This window comes from Fragaria vesca, linkage group LG7 (genome assembly GCF_000184155.1).
Source record: "Fragaria vesca subsp. vesca linkage group LG7, FraVesHawaii_1.0, whole genome shotgun sequence".
In the NCBI taxonomy this organism is placed as follows: domain Eukaryota; kingdom Viridiplantae; phylum Streptophyta; class Magnoliopsida; order Rosales; family Rosaceae; genus Fragaria; species Fragaria vesca.
Genome location: NC_020497.1, coordinates 20,231,017 through 20,243,761, shown reverse-complemented (window position 1 = coordinate 20,243,761; position 12,745 = coordinate 20,231,017). Strand labels below are relative to the sequence as shown.

At 38.6% G+C, this 12,745-nt stretch overlaps 3 protein-coding genes across 3 annotated transcripts; all 3 read right to left on the bottom strand.

Moving 5' to 3' along the window:
• Positions 1-1,348: 1,348 nt before the first annotated feature.
• On the bottom strand, positions 1,349-3,628 carry LOC101292259. The gene is made up of 6 exons (XM_004307801.1): positions 3,279-3,628; positions 3,072-3,186; positions 2,750-2,865; positions 2,412-2,600; positions 1,840-1,982; positions 1,349-1,752 (listed from the first exon to the last, which is right to left on the bottom strand). Exons 1-6 carry the CDS (start codon positions 3,506-3,508, stop codon positions 1,571-1,573), a joined length of 975 nt encoding a protein of 324 aa, XP_004307849.1. The 5' UTR covers positions 3,509-3,628; the 3' UTR covers positions 1,349-1,570.
• Positions 3,629-4,651: 1,023 nt separating this feature from the next.
• On the bottom strand, positions 4,652-8,566 carry LOC101291968 (WEB family protein At5g16730, chloroplastic-like). The gene is made up of 3 exons (XM_004307800.1): positions 8,305-8,566; positions 7,622-7,874; positions 4,652-7,276 (listed from the first exon to the last, which is right to left on the bottom strand). Exons 1-3 carry the CDS (start codon positions 8,319-8,321, stop codon positions 4,961-4,963), a joined length of 2,586 nt encoding a protein of 861 aa, XP_004307848.1. The 5' UTR covers positions 8,322-8,566; the 3' UTR covers positions 4,652-4,960.
• A 2,543-nt stretch (positions 8,567-11,109) lies between these two features.
• Positions 11,110-11,981, bottom strand: LOC101291673. Its single transcript, XM_004307799.1, has 2 exons — positions 11,807-11,981; positions 11,110-11,358 (listed from the first exon to the last, which is right to left on the bottom strand). Exons 1-2 carry the CDS (start codon positions 11,959-11,961, stop codon positions 11,235-11,237), a joined length of 279 nt encoding a protein of 92 aa, XP_004307847.1. The 5' UTR covers positions 11,962-11,981; the 3' UTR covers positions 11,110-11,234.
• Between the last annotated feature and the right edge of the window lie 764 nt (positions 11,982-12,745).

The following is a 12,745-nucleotide window of genomic DNA, read 5'->3' as shown; positions in this document are numbered from 1 at the left end:
AGTAGTGTGTGTGTGTGTGTGTATATATATATATATATATATATATATATATATATATATGAAATGTAAGACATCCAGCTAGATGGATTGAAAGGAGCGTTGTTTAAGGTTCCTAATTAAATTAAAACAAAGACTAAGACTAAGACTTTAACATTTCCTAGTCATCTTCAATTCAATTATTGTTGATGATTTCTCATCAGTTTGGTGCTTTGAACCACTTTAGGTCAATGACCGAGCAAAGAATTTGCAAGAAAATGTATTTATATCGATCATACGTACTCCAGGTTTGGTGTGATATTTAACTTTATAATGTATTATAATATAGAGAAAATGAAAAATGAAAATAATAGAAATTTCAGCATATTTACTGAATATGCATGCACTGATCGATGCACATATGTAGCTAATCATGTTGAGTATGTAAGTACAGGACTACAGGGCCATCAATATATCTTCAGTAGTGACACCAATTTGTCACCCAAAAAAAAAAGTAATTAGCTATTATATATTAACAATCTCATTCCTTTTGGTCACAACATTATATCAGAAACTATTGCTGCAACTTAATTTGCAACAGTTTGGTGCATCCTGATTAACTACATTTGCTAATTAATTTTAACTATAATAAAATCCGTTCAGTGTGGTGTGCTTGTAGACACCTCATAACATATTTTCACATATTCTAGCTTCAAAAATCTATGTCTTTATAAATTTACTCACGATCAGGCCTAAATAACTCATGTGCCGTGTTTTGTAAAGATGTTGAAATTCATGTTTTAATTGGTTTTGAGTGATTTTTCAAGATTCTGCTCCCTTCAATACTTCTCATATTGACATCGGGAACCTTAGTTTTAAAAGAAAATGAGGTGTTGCCCCTCCTTTTAAGTTTTACCTAATTCGAGCTAAAACCCCTTGCTATAGCACATGAGTTTCTAGCCAATTTCATTTTTTTTGGGCCTCCTATTTTTCCGTTCAGGTGTGCTTATAGACACCTCCTAACATATTTTCAACCATTCTAGCTACAAAAATCTATATCTTTTATAAATTTACTCGCAATCGGGCTTAAATAACTCACGCGTGCCGTGTTTTGTAAAAATGTTGAAATTCTTGTTTCAATTGCTTTTGAGTGACTTTCCAAGATTCTATTCCCTTCAATTCTTCTCATATTGACATCGGGATCTTTAGTTTTAAAAGAAAATGAGGTGTTGCCCCTCCTTTTAAGTTTCACCAAATTTGAATTAAAACCTTTTACTATAATACACGAGTTTTTGACCGGTTTCAATTTTTTAGACCTCAGGCTTTTCACGTTCAGGTGTGCTTATAGCACCACCCATACAAGTTTAATTTGATTCGGAATAACTAAATCATCCTAAATTTTAATCCCTTATTTCCATATGTACATCATCGCAATCTAAACGACAAACAGTGATAATAGTGACCAGAGTTACAAAGAAAAAGACTACCCATTGGTCAACAAAGGAATTATTTTAAAAAAAGAAAAAAAGAAAAAAAAAGACTTCCTCGCCATTTGCGATTTGCACTGATGAGAATATATTCAGCGGCAAAATCGTTAAGCACTCAGAGACATAGAACTAATTGATGAGAGCTTAAACTTGCGGACTTTTGGAGAATTGTTAAGCTGAAAGACAACCTCCGTGCTCGACCTTACACTTGCTTCTTTCCAGTCAGAAGTTGAAGTTCCTTCACTGCGGTAATCACGGCGAGCGTACAGAACTTGGAGCCTTGAAGGGGCTGCCAAAATTAAAGGATAACTAAGTGAACAAATATCTTAAGACACATTGTTGAGCATAAATAACAATCAGAAATGTGAGAAATTACCAAATCCAAGCATGCTTGTCTTTTGGACAACAAGGCGGCTAATTTTTGATCTTTTGATATGTCTCAAAGCCTGAACATCTTCCTGCTTACCCTTGAATTCCAGAAATTCTCCAAGAACATACTTGTTACCTTTAAGCTCCAACCTGCAGTCCAATCATCAAACAAAATTTTCCTCATGTGGCACCAACAGAACCAAGAAAAATCCCATACATGAATGCACCAGATGCGTCAGTAGATATACAGTGTTTTTCCATGTGATTGTAAATTGGATGAAAAGGAATGGCTAATAGTTGAAGCATTGCCTCATCCAAAGTGACTTCCCTCCAACGGAGTCTAACGTTAATGATGATCATAGTGATGCTAGGTGATAATGAGATAACTTCCCTCATCTGTTTCACTTTAGTTTTTGTTTTTTAAAAAACGAATGGCATCTTTTATTTGCTTGGGTATACTATTGCATTATATATCATTATTCTGCATTGCATACAGATGAAAGTTCAATCAGCTTCAGCGAGCCCAACACATAAACCCTCAGACAATATTAACCAGCAAAATGTGAAGAGAGAACAAACCTATCCCACATTGGTGCTGTACTCAGAATAAAATCAAGCTTCTGATGAATAGATTCTTGCATCTCTTTCTTTCCACCACGGAATGCGCCCTTCATCCAACCAGAAAGCATACTTTTTGGTTCAGGTTTCATTTGTACCCACTGGTCATAAGTAATGATTTCTGATGGGAAACTGCTCGACTGAATAGTACTAGAAGAAACAATGTATCCAAAATTAGCATCGGATTAAGATAGACTGAAATGAAATTGCATTCCATATTCTATTGCCCTTGAATGTTATTGTATAGTTTAAATGGTTCAGATAAATCCTATTCATACGGGTCAAGAGTGAGCACATACCAAACTTTAGGATTGGAAAGTATTACTTTGCAGGACAAATATCCTTGTGGTAAATCAAGTCCTCTTTGTTCAAGATAGGATTCAAGAATTGAAGCTTGTCTTTTAGTCTCAGCCAGCTGAAAAGTATAAAGATTGAAGGAAACACATGTAAGCCCTCAATTTCCAAAATCCCAGAGGGAGGGTGTAGTCGGTAGTTGGGAACTACCTTCCCCGCCCATAGAGGGCAAAAAGGAATGAATAGTTGCACAGTCAATAATGGATCGGATGAATTCATAAGCAAGTAGAAATACAACTAGTTGAAGCAAGAAGAGAGGGGACTGACAGGATCAGGATGGTGGTCTGCTTTGTGTTTAGAGAGGCTCTCAGAAACCCAGCTGCCATCGGGCTTGACGGAGATGAATCCTTTCAAGTTCTTGACGGTGATCACCACTGCCTCCCTGTAATATTATTGATTGATAAAATAGAGAGATGTTAGTGAGAGAATTGAATAGGAAAGTTGGAGAAAAGAGAGAAGAGAGAAGAAACGGACCCTTTGTTGAGGAGAACCAAATCGATGGGCTGAGGGGAAGAGGTATCAGCGTCGGGAATGCGGAGGCCGACGTAGACCTTGGCGCCATCGTAGAGCTTGGAGAGCCTGTCGGCGACTGCAAACAGAGCAGTAGAATCAGAGGTCTCCACATCCAAGAGGTCGTCGCCGTCGGAGAAAAACAACTTGTACAGACTGTAAATCACCAGCCCGCAGATGATCTCGAACCACATAATGCTACTGCCGACGACTCAAACCCTCCTCAAATTCAATTCTTGTGGAGGACTTGCTCTGTTTTCGTTTCGACCAAGTATCTAAAAGGTCCTGAAAGAGGGATTAATGTGTCATTGTGTACCACCTGCCCTTCTCCCCGAAGTGTCTACTGAATTTTGGTGATGTTATTGTTAGTGCAGATTTAATTTTGTTGTCTTGGTTTTTGTTTTTTAGGTGGATGAAAAACAAAACAAAGAAAAAGAAAATATCTTGCTTTAAGGTGGAACCGTGGAAGTGCAGGTCGGGGTGCTTTTGTCATGAAGAATCTTTCACACACATAATCACTTTTTTTTTCAAATCTCTTTTTCTTTTCCAAGGAAATTCCAAATTTGCTTCACCCACAGGAAATGATTTCATCAGATTATCGACCTAAATCTGTTTCACATAAACCATTTGATAAGAGGACTGCAATGATCCTGGCCATCAATTTATATAGTCGTTCAGGTACCAAAGATTATTTGATGATTAGGATAATCCAAAGCTATCTCAAGGCTCGACAAAATTGTTTAAGAAATACTTCTTGGGAGGAACAAATCTTGATACCAAAATAAGAACATGGCACAAAAAAGTTCTCATCTTGCCAAAAGAGACAAAACTCACACCAGCCAACAGGCAGCAAAGACAACAAGACTTCCAGTCTCACAGACACTCAGTTGTTAAAATATACACAGTACAAAATTTGAACTTAATTGACAATAAGATATTTGCATGTGCAGTCAGACACACTGGATTGGCCGTTATTTGTGTTTCGAGGTTTCAGCATCTGGAGGCAAGGATATGTTCTGTACTCGGATGCATTTTTTATGTATTCAGATATATACATATAGTTGCTGTTCTTCAAGGCCATTGACATGATACTTCCCTTTCTAAACACTCTTACCTTGCTGTCGAAGCCAAGGAGACCCCAAGTTTAACCACAGCAGCTACGCACATTACATTTACATTACAGAACACCAAACATGATCACAAGATTCCCAAAATGACACTTTGGTAGATCAGTAGGACGCAACATGATGAAATTGCCACCAAGTTCATGATAAACATAATAAAATAAAGCACTAAACTTGGAAGCTGTTTTGGTTTTGGCACAAACAAATAACATATTTTACCCATTAGATGAAATCACATTAAGATACAAGTTCATATGACAACTCCATTTCATGAAATCTAGCTTATCAGGCCAAGAAGAGAAACAAAATGAAGGGAAAAAATATAAATCTCCATCACATACAAGAAACTGCCCAAATGGGAAATCACTTAAAAAAAGTCCTAAAGATAACGCAAACCTCTTCATTTTTAACCTATACTAGAAATCAGGACTGAAAGAATATGAAAGGACACAAATAGGTGCAAAACAATATCCAGTATACTTGCCTGCTAATTGGCCACAGATCAGAGAAAGCTGGGTATCTCTACTTGTTGTTGCTAGTGCCCTTCTTCTTGAGTAGGCTTCCAAACTTGCGGAGTAAAGGCTTCTTCTTCTTCTGTTGTTGCAGCTTTGATGGAGAAGTTGCATTGTCATCAGCACTTTCTGTAGAAGTTAATCCATTTATCTGATCCAATTTCTCACCACCATCCACCTTTGAGTCCACTTCCTCTTCAAAGGATTCCTGCTCCTGGTCCCTCTCTGGCGAGAATTCCTTCTTTTCAATTTTGCAGCTCTCCCACATTTTATATTCAACTTCTACTGAATCATCTTCTTTCTCTTTGCTTTCATCACCTACTGATTTCCCATTCAGAGTATCAGATTGAGCAGAGTCCACATGGTCAGCCTTGCCATTCAAGACGTTATTATCTTGCCATAAAGTTTCACTCTTCGGTTCCACACTTTGAGGTGGTGAAAGCTCCACTTTGAGTTTCTCTTCTCTTCCATGCCCATTCTCTTCAGAGAATTCAACTACCTTAGGAAGCAAATCATAGTCTTTTTCACTGTCTGTTAGCTCACCATTTTCCTCGGCTTGCTTCTTGGCCACAGCTTCTTCAAGTAGCTTTGACAGTTCCTCCACCTTCTTATGAGATGCAGCCTCCCTGTTCTGGAGCTCCTCATTTTCATGTATAACACCCTGGAATTCATTTTCTTTGTCCAATATGCTTTCCTTTAGTTTCATGTTCTCAGCCTTTGCTTCTGCAAGAGCTTCCTGCAAACAGATAACTTCAGATTCGACTTCCTTCATGCCATCTTTCAGCTGCGCTTCTTCTTCCTTCATGGCACAAGCTTCTTCCTCGGTGCTTTTGAGCAAATTTAGCAGCCTGTTTATTTCTTTTTCCATAGAAGTGTTTTCTTCTTCTGAATGCTTTACAGAATTCACCAGGTGAAGTTCTTTTTGCTCCCAGTCAGCCTTCGCATCCTGTAACTCAGTCTTGCATTGTTCTACATTGCACGTAAGGAGATGAATTTCATGTTTTGCATCATCCATTATGGCTTCATACTTTTCATTGGTTGCTTTTAAGACCATTTTAAGGTCTTCTATCTGCGACACATAACTATCGTGCTCCGCTTGATTAGTTAGTAGCTTTTCTTTTGCTTCTCTAGCTTCTGTGGAGACTTCATGTAGGGCTGAAGCTAAGCTTTCCATTGCTTTTTTGCTCTTCTCTTCTTCATCCCTGGAATGTTCCAACTCATTTATGAGTTTGTTTTTCTCTTCTAACAGGCTTTGAACACTTGATGCTGCAAGCTTCTCATTGCTTAAAGCCTGCATTTTCTCCTCTTTCACGGTTTCGAGCTCAGACTTAAGTGACTCAACCATCTTTGTGATTTCATGATTTTCTTCCTTGGTCATACCAAGACAGCGTTCTGATTCCTCAAGATCCCCTCTATGTCGTACAATTGTCATTTCCAGCAAACTCACCTTCTCTTTAAGAGCAGCAATTTCAGATTCTGCATCGTGCAATAAGTCATGGTTTCCCTCTAATTGTTTCATGACTGAATCTAAAGATTCTGATGCAGATTTCTCTGCCTTATTTGCTTCCTCAACCTGCATCTCTAATTCCTCAACCCTAAGTTTCCACTCCTCAACAATACTGCGAGCATAAGATTCAGCCATCTTGGCTGACTCAACCTCAACGTTAAGCTGTTCAATGGAAGTCTCTTTCTCCATCAATCTCTCCTCATAAACTTTTGCTTTCTCAAGTTGTTGCTTGAGAGATTCCACCTCTGACTCAAGCTGAAGCACCATCTTGCTATTTTCACTAATCTCTGTTTCCTGCTTCGACTCTAGTAAGCCCTTCAGCCGGGTCAACTCAGCTGAGAGAATCTCCACCTTTTCCGCATGAATCTCAGCAATTTTAGTTGCATCATCAGCATGGCTCAGTGCCTGGTTTTTTGCATCACAGGTCATGGTCAGTTCTTGCCTCAGCCTTTGAAGTTCTTGAGTAGTAGAGAGTAAAGTAGCCACATCCAGGGCATGTTGATTCCTAACAGCTTCAAGCTCTTTCTCCCATTCAACTTCCTTCTTCTGGGCTGCTTCAATTCCTGCCTGCTCCAACTCAACAGCACGAAACTTCTCAATTTCTGAATCCTCTTGGGCTCGCTTTTGAGCCACCAAAGCCTCTCTGAGCTTCTCATTTGCCTCCTCAGACACTCTCTGGGCTTCTTTCAAATCATCGATTGCTTTTGCCTTCTCCTTTTCAATCACTTCTATCTGCTCCTTTGCTTTCTTCAGATCCTCCTGAACAAGACTCAACTGAGCCTGTAATTCTGACCCCTTTGTGCCTCGGGTGGGTTGCTTCTGGAAATCATTACAAGTCAACAATGAAGATCAACATTCGCATCACTGTTTATTTCAAATGAGGGAGGGAGGGAGAAAGCAGAGATCTTGGCTACCTCTTAAACATTCAAAGAGGTAAAGAAATGCAATGGAAAATTCAAAAAAGCCCATTTTCAATAGAATCGAAGAGAAAACTGAGAATTGTCATCTCCAGTAATGAATATCTGACTTCTGAACATAATTGGATACAATTAAACTATTAATTTTTCTTTAAGAAGCTTGCAATTAACTGCATTGCTGATTTTTGTTGTAGGTTTAATACAAGTAAACGTAGTCCAAAGAACTAAAGTAATAAAAAATACTTACTTCAGTTGGCGGCGGGGTGGCGATCTTGGGGGATCGACGCTCAATTGTCGGCTTGATGGAGTTGACAGAGCGCGGGGAGCGATCAATTGAAAGGCGGGAAGAGTTTTGCAGAGGAGAAGGAGATGATGCTGAGTCGGATTCAGATTTAGCACCCAGTCCTCTGCTCAGTTTACTCACTCGCGGGGTCGATACTGCTGTTTTCTTTGGAGTTTCAGCAGATGCTGCCTTTTTAGGAGTTTCAGATACAGTAGATCTGTATGTTTCAAGATCAAACAACAACCCATTATGATACCCACAACAGAATCAAATCGAATTCAAGAGCAGATGGATCTAAACCAAAATTGAAACTTTGTGCTGCTAGAGACGTGAAAATTATACTGAAAATTGTAGATAACAGATCCAACAGAACAAAAGCAAGCAAAAAATTCCACACGTACGCCGGCATCATAAAAACAAGTAAAACCCAAGAAACGCCATATTCAGGGAAAAGTGAAGGAATTTATTATTGTTTTAGTTGAACGGAAAGTAAGCAGAAAAACCCAATTGAAGATCAGAAAAGGCAGATCCCACCCTTGTAGAGGGGAAGTCAGTACCAAAATCCCAAATTGATAACACATGGTAAAAGACAAACTCAAAATCAGATCTTGACCTGAGTGAGAGAGAGAGAGAGGGAGAGTGCTTACTTGGACTTGGAAGACATGGTGGTGGAACAAAGTGGAGGCGGTGGTAGTGGTAGTGGAGCACTTGGAGTATTATGAGCAGTAGATTGGAAGATGGGGGGATGAAGGAGATTGGTGATGGGGTCCTAAAATGCTGACATTCCAAGTGAAAACATGAGGGAGAGATGTTTACAAGATGACAGATAACATTGTTATCGAAATTTCTGTACTTCTAGAAAAGGAAGGCAGACTAAGTTCAAATTGGAGAGGAACCAAATTCAGAGAATTTAACAGCAATTATGATCTGGAGGTTGGTTTTCCTGTCTCTCCTTTCAACTTCCACTTTTGTTGTACTACACATACACAGACTACTCCACTAACTCAGTATGTGACTGTGTCCTTGCACTTTCAGTTTCAGGGACAGACGCCTTTGAAAAGACTAACCTACCCCCGTGGTAGTGTGGTTCTTTCTTTAACCTGCCGATAGGATAGTAACTTTTCCACTGCTATATGCCCTGCTTTTCAGGTAAAGGTAAAGAGACGTCAACTTTTTTTGTGCTAATCAATTTTCTTGGACAATGTATTGATATTTCTTACTTTCCTGTTCGGAGTTCTAATTGCAATTTATATTTGAATAATCTAAAAATATTATTAATAAATCTACACTAGATAACGTTTTACACGTATGTCGTGTTCATCTCTACTTTATATAAAGCGAGCCGTCTTTAAATTATCAAAGTATGTTTTGTCAAAATTATCCCTATTAAGTTGATTCAGGTTGAGAATTCATATTTTAAGAAAAATAGTTGTTCTGGTAAATTGCAAAGTAAAATAAATAAATAAATAAACTGAAAAGATAATTTAAAAAAGAAAAATGTGAGTAGTGGATAAAATGTGGTGAATTTGTGACAACATGCAAATTGCACGTATAGAAGGCCAGTACTATATAAACTAAGCAGAGACTTACAAACACCACAACCGGCGCCATATTGTTTTACAAATAGGCTCATAAAGAGCTTGCAGCAAAAGATAACCAAAACCCTAAGCAACTCTAAGCCAAGATTTAGACCCGAAATCTTGCTTCCATACACAACTATGTAGGCGGTTCCCCTGCCTCTTCCTAACAAGAGGCATCCTCCTTGCTCCCGGTGTAATCCAACAAACGACCTCGCTCTAGTTAGGCACAATCATCCTTGACGAACAAATCATACCGATGTGCGCTGCCGCTCCACCTTTGCTGGTGCCAAACGTTTCCAGCCCAATCCTGACGCCGTGACCGGTGCAGCACCTAGCCCTGCCTACAAGACCTCCAACCCCGTTTTCGAAGACACCAAAAGGTCATACTCCGACCCCATAACACCAAATGCAGCCTCAGATCTGAGCAGGATGAGAGAACAGTAACAAACATTTGGTATGGGGATGAGTGTCGTGACAACGTGGATGAGAGACATACATAGGCTTTTCGTTGCCAACGTCGTGTATTAAAGACCCTCTCATTCCAAAGATCATAATAGAAAGACATTTTTCACAAACAGAAAAATGCTAATACCGGTACTATGTGACATGAAAATCTCACACTACATTTTCTCCCAGACGCAGGTATACATGCCATAATTAGTTAGAGAAATGTAACCATCTTAAATCGTAGTTAAGAAACACCCGTACACCTTTCTCTTCTGGTGGGAAGCTGACTAACTAGCAACCAACAAATTAACACTCGGTTTTCTTGTTGGTAGTAGTGATAGTGGGTGCATCAAAGTTGATTGGAAATTAAGGAATTGCATGTGTGTATTATATTAACTATTATTATACTATGTTAGTTAGGTGAGACAACATTCGAATGAAAGGTAAATAGCATCTAAAATGCACATAGTATGTGTCCTTTGTTATTCAGGAAGGTAAATAATGGAAGAAGATGAACCATTCCCCCCGTAAATTGTAATAATTATCAAAAATCAATAAATAAGAAATAATATCCGCATATAGCTCCCCCGAGGCTAGTGGCCACAGCTCAGCCCAGCTCAGCCGCAACCACCTCCACACCACATCAAATATGAAATATCAGAATCAGAATCCGAGGACGGGGTCAGCGGATGACGTGGATGTGGTGAATTATACACTTCTTCTCCCACATGACATGTTTCCAGATATAATGATTTGACAATATTTAGGCCACAAAATCGAACAAATTATCAAACACCCAACGGGATGACAGCGGCCCATTATCTTAGTAGCTAATACAATACTGCAACTACAAAAGAGGAAAACAGAAAGCATATCCACAATGTATATGAATCAAGGGACCAGCTTCTACCAATCCATACACCAGTTTGTACACTGTAGAATTTCAAATGAAACAAAGCTAATTGCGCAAGTGTCCCCCATAAAGGGCGGAAAATGCAGCAAACAGAAACCAGAGATGCAAATTGCAAAACAAAGACAAAATGAACCTTACTATGAACATGAACTACTCAAGTCCTGTGTCAGCTGATGTTTAACTATAAACTGTATTATTATGTATCAATGAAGCATCTTAATTACATAATTTATCATGTACCCCTTTACTCTGCCACCTTTGCTTCCCAGACCCGAATAAATTATTGATGCATCACCATTCTGATATCTTATCTGCAGCAATTCATGCCTCTCATCCTAAATAACATGAACATTAGTTTGGGACAGCATGCGGTTAGGAGTATGCCTGACGTTCCCACCCCAAGACTCACCTCTAACAGAAAACCACATGCAATATGCTGAACAAGAAGCTACTACTTGATCAACCTATATATGCCTGAACAGATCACAGAAATTACCAACAAGAAACCAATTACGCAACGATGATTCATAAAAAATGTAAAGTCATTTTTTTTACAAGACATGTAAAGTCATTTGGAGACCACATTAGCAGATTCATTTTACAGTGCAACGGTAAAATGACCAAAGAGAGTAATACATCAATCATCATCATAAGAAACATGGAAACTGGTGGTGCAACCAGTAGCCTCAGGATCCTCAGCTCCACAGCAATCATAGAACTTGGCAGCATATGGTGGATCGTCAGGTCCCAATTCATAGTACCTTACAGCCCATGCCATAAGAAGCAATGAGGATCAAGTAAAGAAAATCATCCTTTATATGTTACATAGAAATATCAGATCATAAAGAAGAGAACAAAAATTAGAATTTTTACAGTCACACAAGGAAACTCAGTTAATCCCATCACAGACCACCCGCCCTCTAATTCATTACATTTGCAAATATATCAACTGAGCTTCATGCTCCCATGGAACTCATAAATGTTAAGTAACAACAAATATGTAGCTGCGGTAACTAATAAACAGAGTAGAGATCAAGCCAACGACGTGAATTGTAAACATGAAAAAACCAACATCTGGGATTAGGAAAAGAAACTAGTACGAGAGGTAACAGAAATTGGAAAGGTTTGAATACAAACACATGAATCAGAAAGACCGATGAAACGCTACAACAGCAGTTACAGTTTGAGAGATGGAATTGGAGGTGGTACCTTTTCTGGTCGTCATGACGGCGACAGACGAAGAAAGAAGGATGGAAGCGGCATGAGGAAGTGTTGTTGGCGGATGGACTGTAGCTTTGTTGGCATCTCTTGCATATCTTTTCCTTGTTCTTATTCTCGCCCTCACCCGTCTTCTCCATTTCCATACCTAATCGAAACCAGTAGTTTCCAGCAGACACCACACCAGACAGAATCTCTTTTAACTTGACCATTGGGCCTTTGCTTTGTTGGTTCATTGGGCTTTGAATGAACTGTGCAGCATGCTTTAGACCTTGCCAAGGCCCAAGTCTTACTTTAGGGGTGACGAAGCAAGTTCGAGGGCGAGTTGTGGGTGATGTAAACTGAAAACTTTGAGATCATATGTAAGGTTGCGTGTGAGTTCCTTTTTTTTCTTTTTTTCTTTTTCCGACATTTGAAAATAAGAACGAAAAGCTAAAACACGGAGCCTATGGCACACCCTCTTCAAATTACTATAATTCGTCACCGCCTACGTATTAATTAACATTTTTTACAAATTTTACGAACAGAGGCTCTTATTTTCATATTTGTCACTCCCTTTCTTAATTCTGAATCTACTTAAATTGGAAGAAAATAAGTTTCTTAAAATTTCTAACTTCGAATTGTATCCCTACAAAAGAATGTTGAAATCAAAAAACCACCAAATTCGAGTCTTTACTTTTTAATATACTAAATATACAAATTATATTTCCTTTAGTTGAATCATAAGAACTTTCCAAAATTTTGATTCTATTTATAGAAAATAACATCCCACTACCATAAACAGTTGTAAAACACAGAAAAACCATATTTCAACAGATTTAAACAAATAAAGACATATACACAGGCCCACAGTGTATAGTACCACGCCCTGTCAGCAATTTTTTATGCAAAATACCTAAAAAATCATTATTTTTTAAAATATCTACAAAA

Bases quoted from the DNA above. Each gene is read 5' to 3' on its own strand.
- LOC101292259 (XM_004307801.1), bottom strand. From the start codon at position 3,508: ATGTGGTTCGAGATCATCTGCGGGCTGGTGATTTACAGTCTGTACAAG. The intron at 2,601-2,749 runs GTATGTGCTCAC...TGTTTCTTCTAG, and splicing joins CTTTCCAATCCTAAAGTTTG to TACTATTCAGTCGAGCAGTT. The intron at 1,753-1,839 runs GTAATTTCTCAC...TAATTTTGGCAG, and splicing joins GACAAGCATGCTTGGATTTG to CCCCTTCAAGGCTCCAAGTT.
- LOC101291968 (XM_004307800.1), bottom strand. The intron at 7,277-7,621 runs GTAAGTATTTTT...AATGATTTCCAG, and splicing joins CCACCCCGCCGCCAACTGAA to AAGCAACCCACCCGAGGCAC.
- LOC101291673 (XM_004307799.1), bottom strand. From the start codon at position 11,961: ATGGAAATGGAGAAGACGGGTGAGGGCGAGAATAAGAACAAGGAAAAG. The intron at 11,359-11,806 runs GTACCACCTCCA...ATGGGCTGTAAG, and splicing joins CGTCATGACGACCAGAAAAG to GTACTATGAATTGGGACCTG.